This window comes from Peromyscus leucopus, chromosome 11 (genome assembly GCF_004664715.2).
Source record: "Peromyscus leucopus breed LL Stock chromosome 11, UCI_PerLeu_2.1, whole genome shotgun sequence".
Lineage (NCBI taxonomy): Eukaryota > Metazoa > Chordata > Mammalia > Rodentia > Cricetidae > Peromyscus > Peromyscus leucopus.
This window is the reverse complement of record NC_051072.1, coordinates 69,196,387-69,218,454: the sequence shown is the minus strand read 5'-3', so window position 1 is coordinate 69,218,454 and position 22,068 is coordinate 69,196,387. Positions and strand designations below refer to the sequence as shown.

General features: G+C 41.6%; 2 protein-coding genes across 2 annotated transcripts in view; both read left to right on the top strand.

Moving 5' to 3' along the window:
- Positions 1–22,068, top strand: part of LOC114697379 (cotranscriptional regulator FAM172A) — a gene marked incomplete at its 5' end in the record, with an annotated part of 244,241 nt that overhangs the window by 121,395 nt on the left and 100,778 nt on the right. The gene's annotated exons all lie outside the window — the stretch shown is intronic.
- Pou5f2 (POU domain class 5, transcription factor 2) lies at positions 10,208–14,255 on the top strand. Its single transcript, XM_028875625.2, has one exon. The coding sequence runs from the start codon at positions 12,777–12,779 to the stop codon at positions 13,782–13,784; it is 1,008 nt and encodes a 335-aa protein (XP_028731458.1). The 5' UTR covers positions 10,208–12,776; the 3' UTR covers positions 13,785–14,255.

The following is a 22,068-nucleotide window of genomic DNA, read 5'->3' as shown; positions in this document are numbered from 1 at the left end:
TTACTAAAATCTCCTTTTTACAGATTAATTAAAATTGTCAAAAACAAATTATCTTTAGAATGCTTTTGGATAAATAGCTGAATAATATGAATTTTTATATGTTCTTTAAAATTAGTTATGATTGTCAGAAAGGTTAAATTGGCCTTGGCTTTCAGTCTCCCATCTAGAAATTCTTAATCCTGCCAGCCCATAAACACTCCATGACCCCAGCCTACATACCTGTCTTCTCTGCCCAGTCTGTATGGTTTTCCTCTGTCCCCATGTCTTTCATTTCTCTTGGACTATGGGCTGGGTTTCCCACAGTCCCGAATCTGTTTCTTCCCAAGTATACGTTTCTCATCCTGCTTCACTGCCTGGTTAGAGACAAATAGCAAGTCACAGTGATCAATCTGCCCACTGGAAAAAACACTCCCAAAATGTGCTTCTTCAGAGAAACAGCATCACTTTCTAGGGGTGATTTAGAACATCTAAAATCAATAATCCTTGATACTAAAATGAATATCCCAAGTGAACATTAGTCACTATACATAGTACAAATATTTTCTACTTATAAAATCCTAAGATATTCAAAGTTGGTTATCAACATGTTGAAAGCGGGAATATAATTTTTAGTTTTTATTTCATCACATTTCTTAAAATATCATTCTTTCCAAAAGGAAATTACTTCTATTTATAAACTTTGAGAGATGATTTGATCAGTGACTTAAGTTTGTATGTGTGAACATTGATGTTGAAAGAGTCTTTGAGATTTGCACTAGTATTTCTGTCCAAAGTATCTGCTAATATCTCCTTCAACTGTACATATCTCACCCCAGCTATTCAAAGTGTTGTGCTGGTGAGTGGAGCACACACATTACCAGCTAGTTTATAGAAGTCTGGACAGCCATATGGCATAATCTTAACTGAGTCAAGTTGTTTTGTATCATTTCAGTTTCTCAGGCTTGAGAAGTAGCTCAGCTGGTAAGATGGTTGTCAGAGAAGCAAGAGCTCTGTGTTCAGATCCCCAGTGTCCACAGAGAAGGTGGCCATGGAGATACATCTCTAATCCTAGCAATGGGGCCATGGGGACAGCAGATTCCTGGAGCTTGCTTGCTAGCCAGCTAGCTCTGTTTTAGACTCAAGGTTTGATGAGAAATCCTGTCTCAAAAATAATGAAGTGCAAGCAGTTGAGAAAGACAACCAACATTGACCTCTGGCCTGCACATGCATAAGTATGCAAAAGCACACATATATGCACACATATACAGGAGCACATGCACATACATGCAAAACACACAGAATTTCTTAATTTATAAGAAATAATTTATAGAAATAATTTGTGGAATAGTACTCTTACTAAGTAGTACTCTGCCACATTAAGAAATTAGTATATCTTCTTAACATGTACCTATTTCCAAACTAATAGAAGAGCCTTGCTTTTTTTTTTTTTGACATGAGAAAGGAATAAATATATTTTATTTTAATCTACTGTATGGTAAAATTTATTGATTATAGTGATAATAAACTAATGCATAACTTATATAAACACATCTCTTACATATATGCACATATCACAGCACACATAGGTACAAAGCACATACAGTTTCTCACACTCCATTGAGAGCAGAGTCTTGTCCTAGAAAGCCCCAGGACAGATGACCAGTTTGGATCAGTGAGGAGACAGACACAGCACAGCAAATTCCAGATGAGCAGAGATTCACACTTCATTCTCTTTTGAGTCTTCTTTCGTCCCAAAGGTCCGATGCCCCCTTGGTATACATGGGTGTCGATGAGGAGGTGCCTGGGAAGAAAGTGAGCTCCCTGGTGCAGATGTTCTTAAGGTCACCAGTCATGGGTTTCTCATCACAGAGCAGTCGAATCCTCCCGTTCCACTCCAGGTTGGCTCTCGCCGGCCGTTCACTGCCAGTCAGTCGTCTTCTACCCCCTCTGCGGGACCTGACCCACCCCCTTTCCCACCTTGGTTCCTATTTAATTGGCGAAACTCCCAAGATGCCTTACTTCTCAATGGAGATAAAACTTCTTTTCTACCATGTGCTGGGGAGGTGGAGAGCCAGGGTTTCTTGGGGAAATAAACCAGTCTTGACCAAAGTATGCCAAAGTAGGAAGTGAGGAGGGTGAGTGTCCTCTGGATGCTGACCGAGGAGAAGCCTCTTATTACTGTCTACCCTGCTCTGCCCTGCTCGTTAACTTTTTTAATTTATTCTTCTCTCATACAATACATTCTGACTACAGCCTCCCCTCCCTCGACTCCTCTAAGCCCCCTCCAAGCCCCACCACCTGCCCTCTCCCCCAGGTCCACTGCTCCTTCATTTCCCTTCAGAAAGGAGCAGGCCTCCTCCCAAGGATATCAACCAAACATGGTATTACAAGATGCAATAAGACTAGGCATAAGCACTCATGTCAAACCTGGAAGAAGCAGCTCAGTGGGGGGGGGGTGCGGGGGAAGAACAGGCAAAGAAGTCAGAGACACCCCCTCTCCAACTGTTAGGGGTCCCACATAAACCCAAAGCTAAACAACTACAACATATATACAGAGGGCCTAGCACAGACCCATGTAGGCTCTGTGATTACAGCTTCAGTCTTGGTGAGTCCCGCTTAGTTGATTCCGTGGACCATGTACTCATAACGTTCTTAACCCCTCTGGCTCCTACAATCCTTCCTCTCCTTCTTCTGCAGTGTTTTCTGAGCTCCACCTAATGTTTGGCTGTGGGTCTCTGCATCTACTCCCATCAGCTGCTGGAGGAAGTCTTTCTGATGATGATTGGGCTTAGCTGGATATTACTATGTGTATGTAGCCTCTGTCCTAATTCTGGTTCCATCCTGATCACCACCTACAGAAGTACAATTTTCAACTCTTTATTTGACTGTTCTTCAGTATTCTATTTGATTTCTCCAGACTCTGAGTCTCTTCTTAAGTCCTACACCAAGGCTGTCTCTTTGGTTCTTTTTCCTGCTCATGCGGTCCCTGAAAGCTAGTCTATTCTTTAATATTTTGTCTTCCTTTAAAATCATCCTTACAACAAACTCAAGTGTGGTAGTTTGGTTTTATTTCCTCTACACTTCTGACAATCATAACAGAATGTCTTAGGGTTTCTGTTGCTGTGAAGAGACACCATGACTATGGCAACTCTTTTTTTTCTTTATTTTTTAAATTACACTCATAATATTCATTAATTACACTCATGATATTAATCACATTTGTGGTATTCATAGATTACATTCGCAGTGTTCATTCAAATATATATATATATATATATATATATTAATTTTAAATGTCGAATATCATTTCTTGAAGGGGGTAGGAGGTCTTAAATACAGGCTTACAGCACTATAGGAGGACCCTGGAGGGCAGAAGTTCGCTACTGATGTTTTACAATCTTGCATCTAAGCTGTTAACGCCCATTATTCAGGATACACAGACAAGGAACTTCCCTTAAGCATTCAGGAGGGTGGAACCTGTCAGGGAATTAGCATAGGGAGGATATCAAGGTCAAGGTCTGCAAGCAAGGCAACAGTTACCCAAAACGGGGGCCAGGACCCTACAGGTCTCCCTTTTACTAGAAAATGAGCTTCTGACTTGGGTTGCGTGGGACGTCAGCAGGTCACCTTACCCGACCAACTCTTATAAAATAAACATCTAATTGGGGTGGTTCACTTACATTTTCAGAGGTTCAGTCCATTATCATGTTATCGGGGAGCATGGCATGCAGGCAGATGTGGTGCTGGAGGAAAAGCTGAGAGTCCTGCACCTTGTAGGCAACAGGAAGTCAACTGACTGTCACTCTGAGGGAAACTTACACAAAAGCGACCCCAAAGCCCAACCCCAGTGACACACAAGGCCACACCTCCTAATAGTGCCACTCCGTGTAGAGCCCATTTTCTTCCACACAGAACAATACCTTTCTTGAATTTAAATTATTACAGACAATGTTACACAGGTGAAACATCAAGTGTTAGCTGGAATTTGGCAGGTTAGCAGGCTTCCACTGATGCCACGATTAAGCATGTGAGTGCCACGCACTTACACTGCATACCCTTTGCACTCTCCACCAAGTGGGTCTAGAATAAAGTATTTAATAGTACTGAGAATCAATAGTGGTGGTAGAAATGTTGTTTCTAGTTTTCTAGTCTCAATTGGTTTGATGGGTTTTCCAGAGTTCAGAGTCTTTTAGAAGACATGGTTTTCAACTATTTATGTTTTCTGTATACAAAGACTGAAGAGCAGGTTGCTGAGAACTCAAGCAGTGGACTGCAGACAGTCTGATTTTGACATGACTCAAGAGTGGCTGACTTTGTGGCTTTTCTTCTTTTAGACTTAAAGTTAGGTGACTCTGGAAGAGGTTTCAGTTTGATAAAATGCTTTTGTGTTTCTATTCACTTTTTGTGGGTTTGTGTTCATGTGTGCATGTGCAGCTCTGTTTGTTCGTTTGTTTTGTGTGGTAGCAGTAGTGCGTGTTTTATTGATAGAGTCTGATGGCATAGTCCAGGCTGGCTTTGAACTCCTAATCCTGCTGCCTCCGCTTTCCGAGTGCTAGAATTAGGAATGTGCTCTGACTAAAGCTTTATCAAGTTCAATGGTAAAGGAAGTTTTTAGTGTACAGATTAAGTAAATTCTTTCTACTCCCTGAATTCTGTGGTCCTAATTATATTTAATGTCACCAAAATTAGAGTTCATTTTTTAAAGAATGCATGGACGCCTCTGTTCCACTTGCTTCCGTTCATAAAGTTTCTTGACAAGATTTCAAGGACATTCACTTGTACAGTAATATTACTAAAGTCAGTTAATTTTAAATTCCCAAAAATAATTCCACAGCACCTTTAGATTTATCAGGTTTAAACAGGAATTCTGTCCCACTTCTCATTTACATCTCTGAGCCCATGTCATATGATGAATTTCAGCTTCCATTCTTCACTCCCTACCATTTCTGTTGTTTTTTACCATGCAGTAAAATGGAAACTTGCCTTTAGTGTGTGTCTCCTGCTTGGAGGAGGAATCAACAGTCATTTGAATATAGGAGACCATGGCCATACTCAATTTCAGTGCATCCCTGAAGCTTTTCTCCTGTAATAGGACAAACTCTGCGGAGTCATGTTTGTCATAACGAGAATCTTTAGACTGTATCTCTGCCGGGAGTCTGACTGACTTGTCCCTTGATGCCCTGTTGCTAGCCCCATTCAACTAACTGCTCCACCTGCTCTACATATAACTAAAATTTGCTGAGGCTTCTGATAAAGGCTGTAGGGTTTTTACTCTTAATATTATTTTCTAGCATAGGAAATTCATGTCTCATGAATACCCAGATTTACAAATGAAATGAAATGCATTTTTCTGAATATTCTAAATCCCTATGTGGTCTCTGACTACATAGTTTCATATTGTGACATGAGTATTTACTTATACTCAGCAAGTGTATGACAGCAAAGTTAAAAATAATAAAGAAGTCAAGCATGGTGGCACATACCTTTTTATCCTGGAACTTGAGAGGTAGAGGCATATGGATGTCTGTACGTTGAGTCTAGCCTGGTCTGCACAGTGAATTCCAAGACAGTCAGGGCTAAATAGTTAGACCCTGTATCAATAATACTAAGAAAAAGAATAACAACAAAAAAAAAATCAAAAAAAACAAAAAAAGGCCGGGCCGGTGGTGCGCACGCCTTTAATCCCAGCACTCGGGAGGCAGAGCAGGCGGATCTCTGTGAGTTCGAGGCCAGCTTGGGCTACCAAGTGAGCTCCAGGAAAGGCGCAAAGCTATGCAGAGAAACCCTGTCTCAAAAAACCAAAAAAAAGAATAACAAAAACAACAGCAGCAACAATTATAAAAATGTGACCATAAAGGTCTGTCATCATAACACAAAGTTAATATTCCCTTTGTTCAAACCACCACTATAGTCCAGGTTTGCTGTGCACTGTCTTATGAGTAAAAGCCTGTGTTGTGGTTAGTATTCAGAGAGCTATCCTTCTACCCATGATCTTTGTTTTTTTTTTTCTATTAACATTTTTTCTTTATTTTACATGCCGACCACAGTTTCCCCTCCCTTCTCCCTTCCAGTTCCCTCCCCCAGCTCTCATCTACCACCCTCCCCATCCACTCATCCTCCATCTCCACTCAGAAAGGGACAGGCCTCCCATGGGCTTGAACATAGCATGGCACATCAAGTTGAGGTAGGACCAAGCTCCTCCCCCTGCATTCAGGCTGGGCAAGGTAATCCAGCATGGGGAACAGGTTCCCAGAAGCCAGCTAAGTGCCAGGGACAGGTCCTGATCTCACTGCTAGGGCCCTTACAAACAGACCAAGCTCCAAAGCTGTCACGCACATGCAAAGGGCCTAGGCCGATCCAGGCAGGCCCTTAATGTTGGTCAGAGTCCATGTGCTCCCACGAACTCAGGTCAGCTGTCTCTGTGGGTTCCTCTGTTGTGACCTTGACACAGATACACACACACACAACACACACACACCACAACACACACACACACACACCCAGCTTTTACAATCCCTCTTCCCTTTCTTCAGGAAAACTCCCAGAGCTCGGCCCAGTGCTTGGCCACCCATGATCTCATCACATCATCCCAATGTGAAACACTGTTACCTGCAATGCAGTGTTACCTACTGTGTGTTGTAGCAAACACTGCTGTGGTGGTATTGTGTTCTCTGAAATACTGTGCACCCTAATAAACTTATCTGGGGTCAGAGACAGAACAGCCACAATATTAAACATAGAGAATAGGCAGTGGTACCACATGCCTTTAATCCTAGCATTCCAGAGGCAAAAATCTATGTGTCCAAGGATACAGCCAAGCATGGTGACTCACGCCTTTAATCCCAGAAAGCAAGCCTTTAACCCCAGGGAGTGGTGGTAGAAAGCAGAAAGATATATAAGGCGTGAGGACCAGAAACTAGAAGCATTTGGCTGGTTAAGCATTTGGCTTGTTAAGCTTTCAGATTTGGACCAACACAGTTCAGCTGAGATTCTTTCTGGATGAGGACTCAGAGGCTTCCAATCTGAGGAAACAAGACCAGCTGAGGAATTGGCAAGAATTGTTAAGATTCCTACTACACACTGCTGTGTATCACCTGCCGTGAAGGTTATCTCAGAGAACAAGACTAGAACAAGAACAAGCTAATTAGTCCCTGCATTGCTCTGACTAGGCTTTTCTGTGTGGTAACAACTTTCACATTCATAATACTATATTAATTTTTCTTAAATTCATAACTTATTTTCTCCATCTTATTTTGCTATATACAGTTGAACACTTAAAACCCAGAGACAGTCATTGTGATGTATTTTGAGGTTGTCTTCAGTGAACTAATTTTTTGTACTGTTGTGTTAATTCACTTCTTATAAGATACAAGGAACCTATCTTTATAATACTTAATTGCTAACATTTTCTACAATCCTAACTTTACTTTTTAGATCTAGAAGACTTTGCTGTGACTAGTCTGTGAATCTTTTCTCCTGTGGTTGCTTTTTATATTGCTCCTTGGTCATTCTGGGTCCTGTGCCCTGTTTCTGCCATTCTAAGAGAAAGCGCCTGAACCCCCTGCTGTCTTAGCAGTGCTAACTCATCTGATGCCTGCAGAGGGAAAGAAATAAGAGACCAGCACAGTCCAGTCTACTTTGTTTTTTTTTTTTTTTCTGTCCTGCTTTTGCATAATTCTTGGCTGGCTCTGATAATTTAACTGGATTCAAAAAAAGATTGGTTTATTTGTGATACTTCTAAAAAACTAGGGCTTCCCATATACTCTATTTTTGCTATTATATTTCACTTACACAAAGTGACTGGTTTCTTTGATTCAGTAGATTCATACCGTACACTCTAACCCTGTGACCTGCACCCAGGGCTGTGTCCCCTCTTCCTTGCCCTTCTCCCCGCTGCCTGTCCCAGACACTTTCTGCTTTCACTTGATGTAGTGTTTACCTGTGTGCTTGTATGTGCACCATGTGCATGCCTGGTTCCCTCAAAGGCCAGAATAGGGTGTTGGAGCCCCTGCAACTGGAATTATGGATAGTTGTAAACCTCCATATGGGCACTGGGAACCAGTCCTGATCGGTTCCCTGCAAAAACACCAAGTGCTTTTAAACAGTGAGCCATCCCTCCAGCCTCTTAAGCAAACCCCTTCTACCTGAAGCATGACCCACTTTCAAAGGGTGCATTTGGAAAAATAAAATCATCACCTTGCGAGGCAATGAAATAACTGACTGACAGTATGACGCTAAATTAATGATAGTCAACCTCAGAAGCAGTTGGTTTTTTTGTTGAACTTACTATCCTCAGAACAGTATGGATCACTCATGAAGGCATTAACACATTGCTTGGCATATACATACAAATTAAACTGTATCACAATCCCAGGGAAGTTCCATGTCTCCCACATGAACTCCAACTAATTGTTTAAGGCAGCAAATGTATCTGAAAGTCCAGAGGGGAGGGAAATACATGGGCAAGACCTCCCCCAAAGATGAGCTACATCCTACAAGGTTATTTATTACCAAATCTTCTTCCGCCATTTCCTGATTCTCAACCAATGGATCCTAGTAGTTTTATTTGCCTTCTCGGAATAAGAAACTCAAAGAAAACTCAAGAATACAAGTCCTCATACTTAGTGCATTTGCATTTCCACTTAAAACACCTTTTTCAGAGCACTACCCTTAGTTCCAAGGACACTAATAATAGAAAGTGTGTAACTTCCCCTTGGGTAAGTTCCCTGTTCTTCTGACAGTCTGTCTTCTCCCTCATTCACATAATAAACACCTGAGAGCCTGAGACCTCATGCTTTTTATGCCTTCCTGTAATTCCCATGGATAAGCATGGCCTGATTCTTACATCATAATCTAGTCACTCAAGAAGAGTTCCCATATTTGGTGAAGTGTAGCCTTTGAAGCCTCTTCGGTCCAAGCAGAACTGGTTGTCTTGGGTATTCCTATAGTTGCTTCCTCTGGTCTCTATTATGCCAACCAAACACAGTACTTCTTATTTCCTCTGATCATACTATTTCCATAGTGCATTAAATGTACTTTTAAAGAGATAACCAAGATTTCTTTAGCTCTAAGAGTTCAGTTCCAGTTTGTAGTGCCCCCACCCCCATATGCACAAACCAGGAGATATGCACATTGGCAAATGAGGTCTAACTGAGTAATTGAGAACACCCAAGTTAATTTTAAAACGCATCAAGTTAATATAGCCTCACGTTAAGCATATTGTTTTTAGCTACTTTGTTTTAATTCGTTTAATACAATAAAGCTTAGTTCAAATTCATTTGAACTCGTCAGTTTTTTTTTTCCAATTCACTAAAATGTTTCTATTCAACTATTGTTTTTAAACAACTAATGAATCTTTTCTCTCTGGTTCTCTTGTGCAAGTGAGGTTTTTTTATTCCTATGCAAACTTTAATGTGTAATTGCCGTGTCTCCCTTTTATCTCTCTTTGTGATACACCTTGGCAGACACTGGTTGCTTTGTGAGTTGGGTGGAAGGGGGCATACACGTATACGTGGAAAGAATAGACATCAGCACAACTATTCCTTAGTGAAATTCTTTACCTCGTACGCTGGATTTCAGAGGCTGTCATCCATTTCCAGCAAACTGGAAGTCTTTTCAACACTGATGCTGCAGAGGTTCATTTATTTAACACTAAGTTGACATTTCTTCTCCTAGCACCACAAAGTAAATGAATAAATAAATGTCTCTTCTCTTTGTACTGTGGGTGCCAGGGAGCAGCATTGAGTGAGACAAGCATCCTACCGTTAGTCCAGACTTATTCCAGCAGAAACTGATAAACTTCAAATAAATCAGATACTCAGCCTGAAGATATAGCATTCGATTTGCTGATAAACAACTTCAAGGCCATATCTACTGTCTTGATTAAGGTTTGTACTATTGTGAAAAGACACCATGACAACAGCAACTCTTATAAATAAAAAAAATTATTTAATTCGGGTGGCTTACATTTTCAGAGGTGTTAGACATTATTATCATGGTGCAACATGGTGGTGTCCAGGCAGACATGGTGCTGGAAAAGGAGCTGAGAGTCCTACATCTTGACTCACAGGCAATAGGAAGTGGTCTGAGACACTGGGTGTAGTATGAGCATATATGAGACCTGAAAGCCCACCTCCACAGTGACATACTTCCTCCAACAAGGCCACACCCCCACAGTGACACACTTCCTCCAACAAGGACACACCTCCACAGTGATATACTTCCTCCAACAAGGCCACACCTCCTATAGTGCCACTCCCTTGGGGGCATTTTCTTTTAAACCACCACATCTACAATCTTATATTCTGTAGTGTTGAGTCTGATTTAGTTCCATGGTGCTCCCCTCATCTTGAGAGGGCTATATGTCCCTTGTTGTAATATAAGAGAGGAAAGATGAGAGCATCCTGAGGTCAAGTTTCTTAATGTTACATTAGCATTACTTTATGATCAACATCATAAAAGTTGCCATTCAGCAAAAATTTATTGTGCATTATATTAGTCAGGGTTGTCTCATGTTCTAGACTTACTGACACATAAATGTTCTTAAATTGAAGAGATGGAGACATAAAAGAATTGTTGATGTCTACTCCAATAGTGAAGTAAAAACTTGATTAACTATGAGAGGAGTACTACCAAAGCAATAGAGACCTCTTTTCTGCCTGGGGAAGGGTCTCCATGAGGGGATGTCTATCCTGAGTCTTGCAGGTAACAGGAGGTACAGCATACTTCTTTAGTCACTGATTACCTTGTGTGTGCCAGATACTATAGTAGACCCTGTAGACACAGCAGTAAAGAAGCAGACAGTGGACACATAGACAAATATGTACTAGATAGCAGTGTATACTAAGGCCAAAGTAAAATAGGAGAGAGGGGAAAGCAGAAGAGCCAGGGCTGAAGTTTGCAGAGAGTGATCAGGAATATTCTTTTCTAATGAGAATATCTAAGCAGACTCCTAAACAGTACTGAGACTGAGAAGCAGGAAAACTGTTGGGCAGGAGGAGCAACATGAACAGGGGCGCACAGGGTGCAAACATCTTCAGGGAAAAATAGCAGGTTTCTCCCTGACCACGAGCTAAGAATGGGGAGAGGATGTAATGAATGGACCGAGTAGTTGTACAGTCCTGTGAACAGCCCTCATTGTCAGCTGAGAGAAGAGGGGCCGGCTTTGGAGATATTCAAAGAGTAAAGTGATGTCAGTAGGTTTTCTTTGGTTGTTTCAAATTTGGATTGATTTGGGTTTGCTTTTAGAAAGTTATCTATAGCAGTAATGTGAAAGATAAACCTGAAAGAGAAGCAGAAGAAACCAACTACAAGCCAGTTATTATTGTAGTGCCTGAGAAATCCTGTGATCTAAATTAAATAGGTAAGGAGAAGAAGCATGGCAGAGACAGCAAGTTCCCATGTTTCACAAGGCTGCTATCCAGTGTCTTATGCCTTGTCAATATCACGAAATTGAAGAACAGCTCTGAAGTTTACATTTGGGTGTCTGAGTTATGATCATGTCCCTGTGGCCTCTGAAGGAGAAGCCTAAGACTAATTTAATTTGGGACAGCAGAAATACAGATGTGGAAGTCAGAAAACAAGTCAGGGGGGAAAGTTGGCTGATACTTCCATATACCTTTTTAAAGAAGGATCAAACTGTGTTTATCTTGCCAGACAGTGCAGAAAACATTAGTAGAATGTGGATTTTTACAGTGCTATTGGATTTGATACTTGGAAGGCTCTCAGTGACCTCAAGAAGGCCAACTTCAGTAGACATGGGTAGAGACAGAGCTGTATGTGGTTGGCTTAAAAAATTAAAGGCATGAGGCTGAGATCTTCCAGCCAAGGAACTTTTTCTTCTTCAGAAGCTGTGGACCTGTTAGATTTTTCTTCTCCTTTCTTTCCTTGTTTTCCTCACTTGGGGCCTTGAGCCGAATGCCTGAGTTAGGGGCATGGTCGAAAGACAAGTTGAGAACTTTGTGTCTCTGGTGGGAGAGAGGCCAGGGACAGAAGAAATGGTGGTGATGAGTCAGATAGTGCAAGCAGCATTCTCAGCTCAGGTCAGCCCAGAGACCTGTCTCCAGAGGGAATGCAAGATGACAGTCTGTTGTCTATTGAGTGAGGAAGCTGAGTTAGAATGCACGTTTGCAGGACTGGTGGGAGAAACATTAATATTATCCAGAAATTCTGCCAGTCACGGGGTGGAGTGCAGTGGCACAGTGCGAGTGTAGGTCTAGAATCGGAGGCAGGAAACTGACCCTAGTTAGAAATTGGAGCATGTATGCCTAAGTTTCTTCAGGCACAGGGACTGAGGATATTCACAGGAGGAACTTTGGCATCAAGATCGTAGAAATGGAGTAGTTAATGAATGAACAGATACTGTCAGCAAGGCCTGAACTATAGGTGGCTAGTTAGTATTTGTGAAGCCACGATGGTGGTTTGGAGGGCATGAGAAGAAAGAGACATCTGAGTTTCCGAGAACTCAAGTCAAGGTTTGGGTCCCATTCAAGGATACGTAGGATCCAAGTAGTGACCGAGGGACCTGACTGAATGGAGGTGCAAAGCTCCAGATTTGTACCAAGTTGGGAGTTAAAAGCAACTGTCGGAACAAGAGGCAGGCGCGGTGTTTTCAGCCCGGAGAACTCAGTTACCCGAGTCTCCAAGCCCCAGCTTCCCAACACTTGATCCTGTCTCTTACCTGTACTGCTGTCTCCGCCCACTGGGGGGCGGGGCTCGAGGGCGAGGCTGGCGGCTGTTCAGAAGCCTCGAGAGCCATCAGTTCCTACCAGACTCTTGCTGGAGGTGCTGTCCACCCCATGGCCGAGCGCAGGTCTTCAAACGTCTACCCCCTCCCAGGCAATAGTGGTGGTGGCCTGGAAGGGCCAGTGCCCATGCGAGTTGATACCCCAACCTGGTTGAGCAGCCAAGCAGCCACAGGCAGGTTAATGGTGCGGCCAGGTATTGGACCAAGCATCTGTCCAGGCCCTGAGGTGTGGGGAGTGCCTCTGGGTCCCTCACCTTATGAATTCCGAGGCGGGATAGCACCCTACGGAGTGGGTGAGGCAAGGGCCTGGTCCCAGGGTTCCTCTGAGGATGCCTGCCCCGGACGCTACATCGCCCTGAGGTACATGCCAAATTTGGCACTGCCAGAGGACGTTTCAGCCATACAGAAAGAGATGGAGCAGCTGGCCAAGGAGCTGAGACAGAAGAGGATGACCCTGGGCTACTCACAGGCCGATGTGGGGTTTGCTGTAGGAGCTATGTTTGGGAAGGTTCTCAGCCAGACGACCATATGCCGCTTCGAGGCCCAGCAGCTCAGCCTTGCCAACATGTGGAAGCTGCGACCCCTGCTGAAAATGTGGCTAGAGGAAGTAGATGAGAAGAATCTTCTGGGCATATGCAGAATGGAGATGATCCTGCAGCAGGCCCGGAAGCGGAGACGTGCTAGCAGAGAGAGACGCATTGGAAGCAATCTGGAGAAACTGTTCTTGCAGTGTCCAGAGCCCACGCCCCAGCAAATCAGCTATATTGCTGGGCGCCTACGGCTGCAGAAGGATCTGGTCCAAGTGTGGTTTTCTAACCGGAGCCAGATGGGCAGTTGGCCAAGCAGTGATACCTCCCGGAGGGAGGATGTGGGGGCAACGGGGTCTCCTTTCCCAGGGCCACCAGTGTGCTTTACACTGGCACCGGGGCTCCATTTTGATTTTCCCCACTGTGGGGGATCATGTCTTACACCCCTGTACTCCTCTACCCCATTTCCTGTGCGAGGAGCCCTGCTGTCGGCCCCAGCCACCACTCTGGGCCTCCCCAGGCTGTCAAGCTGAGGGGCTTACCCTGCAGGGGAAGGTCAGAGGATAGAGAGAGAAGAGGGGCTTGTTTGGGGGTTTGGCCTTCAGTTCTCTGCCTAAAGGATTTAGAGGATGGATCTAATACGGGAGGGTGGGAGGGATGTTAGAGCTTGTCACTAGCTTCATGTTGTTCTTACCTTTGTTTGTCCCTGGCGTTGGCATTACAATATATTTGTGGCTTCAACACTTGTTTCTCTTTTTTTATTATTAAAGATGTGCCCATTGTTACTTATTGTTTCAGGAATCACAAAGAGTTTACTTCTTTAAGAACACAGTATAAGATTAAAAATGCAAGTCACAGAAAACTACTACACCAGCTTTTATTACAAACAAACAGAACTTTGCACAAACCCAAAATCCAGGATGACCGTTACTCCCTGGGGAGGCCTAGAAATGGAATAGGAAGTATCACAGAAGCCCTTTCAGTCACATGAGCTGCCTTGGAGACCCTTCCCCCTCCACCTTTTCACTTCCGGCCAGTGGGGTGGTGTGCATGCAAGGGCCAGTTCTCCGCCTTCTCCAGGTATGCACTGCTCTGGGCCTCGCTTTCCCTGACTAGTAGTGAAGTCATTCTGATCCAAACCTGACGGTTCCTGAGGTTGGAAGCTGGAGCACCACAGTCCTCAGCCCCAATGCTCTCTTAATTCTCAGAGCTTCTTTTGGCTTGTTCCTTGGGATATCCCTTACTTTGTTTCAAGCTGTGACGTGCCTCCAGGGTCATTCTTGTAGTGGTTCCCGATGGTGTGAATAGTGATGGCCAGGGCACTGTTCTCCCTGCTCTCCACACTTGGCTCTACAGAACTGCTTCTCAATGGGCGCTTACACCCCCTTTCCAATCTTTTCTCCAAAGCTGATTTTTTTCAAGTTTTCCACTTTCATTCGGATCAGTTCCTAATCTTCCTATTCAGGGCTGGGGATAGAGCACACAGAGGCCCTGGGTTTGATCCCAGCATCAAAAAAAAAAAAAAAAGAAAAGAAAAGAAAACATTTTTAAAAATCTTTTTGCCTTTTGATTTTCTGGTGCAAACCTACCTGCACAGGGTCTGTTAAAACTCCATCACTGTGGTGTAACTGGGGTGAAGGCTTTCTGCTGACTCGCCAGGTTCCGCCACCATGCCTTTTCCTCATCAATATTCCAAATGATGTAGCCAGGGCGTTTTCGGAAATCATACTGTGTTACTTTTATTTTGCACTTTGTTTTCTGAGTTAATTTTGATTTTTAGTCATGGTCTTTTCATGGTTTCTTCTGGTTCTTTTCATTATTCTTTTTTCTAATTTGTTTCTGAAGTGATTACCTTTTTCATGTGTTATTTTCTTGTTTTGTTCTGTTTTCTGGTGCCTGTTTGAGAGGTGCCTTGGGGGAGTCAGAAGGAGAAGCTGGGGCGAACTACATCCTGATCTTGTTCCTGGATTCCATGATTGATTTTGTCAGCACACATGAGTCAGACAAACCTAATGCCCCTTGTTAGTAAGTTCTTCCTCATTATAGAAGCTGATAGTTCAGTATTAACTATTACGTCTGGTAAAATTTGCTATTGCAACCATTTTTTGAGTGTAAATTCAGTTTGTACAGCTGAATTATATTCAAAATGTGCACCTCTACTGCCCTCCTACTCCAGTTCTGTGCCACAGTTGTGGAGTGTAAACTCTGTAGCCACTGTGCACTAACTCCTTCCCTCCAGACCCAGCCACCTGCTCTGTGTCTCTGTGAGTTTGTGTACTCCAGATAGTTATATTAGTAGATCCATATAATGTTCCCTATGTCTGGCTTATCTCATTTGGCATGTTTTCAAGTCTTGTATATGTTGCAGTATTTGTCAGAATTCATTCTATTTTATGACTGGACAATATTCCACTGCATAAATATACTATGATTTGTGTGTCTGTCTACTTAGACTAATATTGCTGTGGAGAGTTGTACTAGAGACTCTGTTGAATCTGAATTTTCAATTCTCTTGAATAAAGAATAAAATTGCTGAGTCGGGTGGTTCTATTAACTTATTTTCTTTTAATAACATTTTTATTAACTCTTTGAGAATTTCATTCAATGTATTGTTCATATTCCCAGCCCCAACACCTCCCAGATCCATCCCCATCTCTCTACCCACCCAACTTTGTTTTCTCTCAATCGATTGTTTTCTTATCCCCATCTAGTCCAGTCTATGTTCCCAAATTGTCTTGAGTCTGGGGCCTGCCCTGGAGTGTGGTCAACCTACCTGAGGTCATATCACTAAAGAAACTGATTCTCCTTCTCCCAGCAGTTAGCACTGTTGAATGCCAATAGCCCATCAGTTAGGGGTGGGACTCCATGCCCACCTCTCCCCTCCATGCTGGGATTTTCTCTGGCTTGAGCTTGCATGGGTCTTGTGCATACTGTCACAATCGCTGTACACTCACATGTGCAAATGCCCTGCTGAGTCCAGAGGACACTGTCCTTGTAGTCATCCACTGCCCCGACTCTCAGTCTTGCCCCCACACCTCCTCTTCCACAGGGACCCCTGAGCCTTTGGGGAGTGGGTAAATAGAGCTGAGCCCTCTGCTGTCTCTTAATCTCTGCATGGTGGCCAGTTGTGGGTCCCTGTTAATTGCCAAGCATTGCAGGATTATTAACTTTTTGAGATACTGCCAAAGGTCTTCCTCAGCAGATGTGCCATTTTGAATCCCCTCTAGGAACATATAGGGTTCAGTTTCTCCGTATTCCTGCCAACACTTGTTATCCCCTATCATTGTTCCCATTATACCCTTCTTAGTAGATGTGAAGTGATCGTTCATTGTGGTTTATATTTGCATTTCTTCAGTGAATGATATTTCACAAATGATATTGAGCTTCTTTTCATATGCTAATTGTCCATTTGTTTTTCTCTTTAAAGGAATGTTGATTCAATTATTTCGCCCATTTTTAAATTGGTATTTCTTTCTTTACATATTCTAGATGTTAAAACCTTTATCAGATATGTAATTTGCAAATATTTTCTTTCATTCTGAGGATTGTCCTTCTACTCTTCATATTGTCCTTTTGATGCACAAAAGTCTTCAATTTGATATGGTGGCCTAGTTATATATACAAGATATTGTGAAACTGCAGTAGTTTATACAGTATGATGGGGGAAAATCACAGAAATGAAAATTTGACCCCAGAGTTTATTGGAATGCAAATTGGTGCCACCATCATGAAAGGCTGTTAGGTAATTCACATGAAAACCTTTTAATTTTTCCATGACCCATCATTTTAACATGTAAGAATATTTATGAAAAGATACTTGTGTGCATATGTGAAAAATTTCAGAGATCAGAGTAAGCATTACAGTATTCCTTTTACTACTCAAAAATAAAGGTGTATTTGTTATTTTGACTTAGATCTCACTATGTAGCCCAGGTTAGCTTTGAATTAGGATTATACTGTTTTCCCATCACACTCAGCCCTAAGAAATGTGTTTCTCTCTTTTTAATTGAAAATAGATTTTTAAACAATATATTCTGATCATGATTTTCCACCCAGAACTCCTCCCAAAGACTCTCCACCCATACCCTTCCTCTCTCTCTCTGTCTATCTATCTATCTATCTATCTATCTATCTATCTATCTATCTATCTATCTATCTATCTCATTAAAAATCAAACAGGCAACAACAAAAAAATTATAGAATAGGACAAAACAGAAAAAAGAAAGACAAAGAAAATGCACAGGAAACACATACAGACACAGAGACACACACATTTGCTTGTATAGAAGTCCCACAAAAACACACAATTGGAAACTATAATATATGAGCAAAAGGTGAGATTTAAAAAAAATGCCCAGACAAAGCATATGAAACAAAAAAACCTCCAAAAATACCATTGAGTTCATTTTGTGTTAGCCATCTGCTGCTAGGCATGGGGTCTTCCTTTACATGAGGTTTGTGTATGCAGAGTGAGACTCCATTGGAGAAAACTAACTTTTCCTTCACTATCAGTTGTCAATTGAAGATAGCTTATAGTTCAGGGATGGGGCTTGTGTCCACTTCTGCTATCAATGTTGGGACCCCATCTGCCTTGGACCTGTGCTATCCCTGTGCATGCTGCCACATTCTCTGTGAGTTTTTATGTGTGTCAACCGTATTGTTTCTGAAAGACCTTGTTTCTTTGGTGTCCTTCATCCTCACTGGCTCTTGCAATCTATCCACCTCCTCTTCTCCAATGTTCCCTAAGCACCGAGGGGAGGGAATTGATAGAGGCATCCCATTTAGGATTGAGTGTTCCAGGGTCTCTTACTCTCCATACATTGTCCAGTTATCTACTACAAGAGGAAACTTCTCTGACGGTGGCTGAGCAAGACACTGATCTATGAATATAATAGAATTGTTATGTTCTTTTAGCAGAACAGTAGTATTTGGTTTTTCCCTAGGTCCATGGCCCAGTCTCTGGTTTTTGACCACCAGAAGAGTGTCAGGCCTGGGTCTATCCATTGAAGGGGCCTGAATCAGAACGAGGAGCGGTTGGTTACGCCTGCAGCTGTTGTGCCACTACTGCACTTTGTCACATAGGCAGGTCACCATGATAGACAGCGGGGTTGGTAGCTTCGTTAGTGTTTACCTCCTGCCTCTGATGTGTACAGAGTGACTGCTGGTACCATGAACATAGTCAATAGGGGTGAAGGTTCTAATTAGGCACTGACTCAACTTTTCTGTATTCAGTGAGATATGTAGGTATTGTCTTTAGCAATAGGGCATTACGATCAGTTTGTGGAGAGGAACTAATAGCCTTTGCAATATCTAGGTTTTTTTTGGTTTCCACGGGGCTCCTTTGGCCAACAGCTCAATTAGTTGTAATCCACTCCTGGCAGTGGAGGTTTCACTTAATTGCAAGAAATGTCCAATTGGAACTGTGTCTCTCCCATTATTTGTTGATTCTATTTATATTTTTCATATATGTATGGATTTTAAGAAGCTTCTAGTATAGTAAGTTTCCTTACAACTCTTTAAAGGGCTTTTAGTTTTAGATATCTTCTCTGTTCTCCTTCTCGTACCTTCCTCTTCCCTCCCCAACTCCATTTAACCCTCGTTTCCCAGTCTCACCCCCCCACCCCCATCCATCTATAACTATCTGTTCTTTTTTATCCTTTCTTGAGAGATACTTCCCTCCCCACGAATCCCTTATTCTGTACCTAGCCTCTGTGGTTATAGGGATTGTAGCTTGCCTTTCAAAGACTTAATAGCTAATATACATATGTAAGCAAATCGGTGCCATATTTGGGGTTTTGGGAGGTTCTGGGTTACCTCATTCACAATTATTTTTTCTAGCTCCACCCATTTGCCTGTTAATTTTATGACTTTGGTTTTTAAATAGCTGAGTAGTATTACATTGTGTAAATGGTACCATATTTTCTTTATCTGTTCTTCCATTGACAAACATCCAGGCTGTTTTCAATTTCTGACTCTTATAAATAGAGCAACAATGAACATTAATGAGCAAGTATCTCTGTAGTAGAATGTAGAGTTCTTTAGATATGTGGCTAAGAGTGGTATAGCTGGATCTTCAGGTAGATCTATTTCCAGCTTCCTGATTTCTGTCATGACTGTACAAGTTTGCACCATCACTAGAAGTAGGTAAATGTTGCCCTTTCTCTACATCCTGGCCAGAATAAAGTATCATTTTTTTATTCATCTTGACCATTCTTAGTGGGGTAATATGAAATTTCAAAGTAGTTTTATTTGCATTTTGCTGGTGACTAAAGATGTTGAACATTTCTGCAAGTATTTCTCGGTCATTTGGGTTTCCTCTTTTGAGAATTCCCTGTTTAGATCTGTACCCTATTTTTAATTGTTTTCTTGATATTCAGGCTTTTTAGTTCTCTGTATATTTTGGATATTAGCCCTCTATTGGATGTGTAGTTGGTTTAAAAAAAAAAAAAGTCTTTTCCAATTATGTAACCTGCTGCTTTGTCCAAATGATGATAATGTTCTTTGCCATACATAAGCTTTTCAGTTTCATAAGTCCCATTTAATAATTGTTGCTCTTAGTGCCTGTGCTATTTAATGAGTTCAGAATTACTCCCCACTTTCTCTTCTATCAAATTCAGTGTATTTGGTCTTATATTGCAGTCCTTGGTCTTTTGGAGTTAAGTTTTATGCAGGGTAATCAATATGAATCTATTTGGATTCTTCTACATGTAGTCATCCAGTTTGACATGCGCCATGTATAAAAGAAGCTGTCTTTCTCCAGTGTGTATTTCTTGCTTCTTTATCAATATCGGGTATCCATAAATATGTGGACCTGGGTGTGGGTCTTCAGTTCTGTTTTGATTTGTGTGTCTGTTTTTATATCAATACCATGCTGTTTTTATTACTATAACTCTGCAGTACAATTTGAAATTAGAGATGATAATACATCCAGCAGTTCTTTTATTATTCCAGATTTTTTTAATCTCTCTTTGGCTTTTTGTGTCCCCATATAAACTGGAAATTTTCCATTTAATTTCTGTGGAGAATTATGTTGGAATTTTGATTGGGATTGCATGAATCTGAAGATTGTTAGGATGGCCATTTTCACTATGTTAATCCATGAGCATGGGGAATTTTTCTATCTTGTGATATCTTCTTCAGTTTCTTTCCCTAGTGTGATAAAGTTTTTATCACACAGTTCTTTTACTTTGATGGAAGTTTTTGTCAGCTGTAGATGGTTTCTGTACCATTTTTAGGGTCTTTTTTGTATACATTCATATTGTCTGTGAATAAAAATACTTTGACTTCTTTTCGTATTTATATCCCCTAGATCTCCTTCAGTTATCTCATTGCTCTAGCTAAGACATCAAATATTATATTGAGTAGATGTGGAGAGAGTGGACATCCTTGTCTTGTTTCTGATCTTAGTGTAAATGCTTTGAGTATCTCTCTTTTTAGGTTGCTGTCGGATATGGGTTTGCTGTGTATTTCCTTTATTATTTTGAGTATATCTTGTATGTCCCTAGTGTCTCTAGGACTTTTATCATGAAGGATGAAAGTAGATGTTGATGATAATGTGGTTTTTGTCTTTCAGTCTGTTTATGTGGTGGATTACATTTATCAGTTTACATATGTCCCAACAACTATTTTTGAAAAAACCTGTTCAAAATTTAACAATCCACAGTATACCTTTATCCCAGTCATCTTTGTCTGTAAAATAGTAATTTCTTGTTATAAAATACTTCTTAAAAGAACAAATGCAACCTTTTCAATTTTGCTTGCATTTGTTATTTCTATAAAAGACATTTCTCTAAACAGGAGTGTAGCTGGAAGTTTTGTGGGACACAGGAAAACTTCCAGCTACACAGGAGTACTGGGTCATAAACACACACACACACACACACACACACACACACACACACACACACACACACACCTAGTATGTTAGGCTTTAGAAGATATTGCTAAAGATTAAGATTTTAGGGAATTTTTAAAAACCAAATGCCCATTAATTCAAGAGTGTGATGTTGCTCAGAAAGTGTAGACACCTGCCATATGTCTATTTTCTTGTGCACCATGGTAATTTACAATAATTATCTGTGTGTTTATATACCTTTGTGTGGTTAACCCATATTTAGAGTATAATATAACCCAAGTCATTTCTGTGTTTCAGAATGTTTATTTTCAATTTTAAAAAGTATTTGAAAATACAAAATTCTGCTTTTAACACAGAACCTTCCATGCTTGTCATTTTTGAAGCAACCAAACAAATACAAAGGAGAGCTATGGAATTGTGAGTTGAAAGGCAGGGTCGGTTTCTAGGATTCTATCTCTATCCATTTGAAGCCATCCTGGTACCTAGTAGAATCCTCAAAGCAAGCCCTGGTAACCTCAGAGAACAACACCACTAGAGGAAGCCCAGGAAGAGGCTCTGTGAGTTGTTGCCATGGTTCTTGGCCACTCAGCCACCTCACTGCAGCTAGAAGACCTGCTGTGAACTTGCACAGAGTTGGCTGCTTTGGCTTGAACTTGGACATCTTAGATTTCCCTCCTCCTGACTTCCAACAAAATGACAAAATAAAACTGACTTTACTTACTGCTACTCACTCCTCGACTGCCTGCCTGCATGCCAAAGACTCCGTTGAAACAGGAAAAATTGGGGCCTTCTGAAAACGTCACCACATTTTAAATTCCTTCCTTCTAAAACTGTACAGCATGTTTGGCATTCCTTCTGCAAGGGAATGACTATTTTGTTTCCAAGTTAGTCCTCTTTTTTCTGTTGGCCTGTATAGACTAGGACCCTTCCAAGTGGATGTAACTGTCAGGGCAGTATTATGA

What these genes read in the sequence shown, in the direction of transcription:
- Pou5f2 (XM_028875625.2), top strand. Translation starts at nt 12,777, where the DNA reads ATGGCCGAGCGCAGGTCTTCAAACGTCTACCCCCTCCCAGGCAATAGT.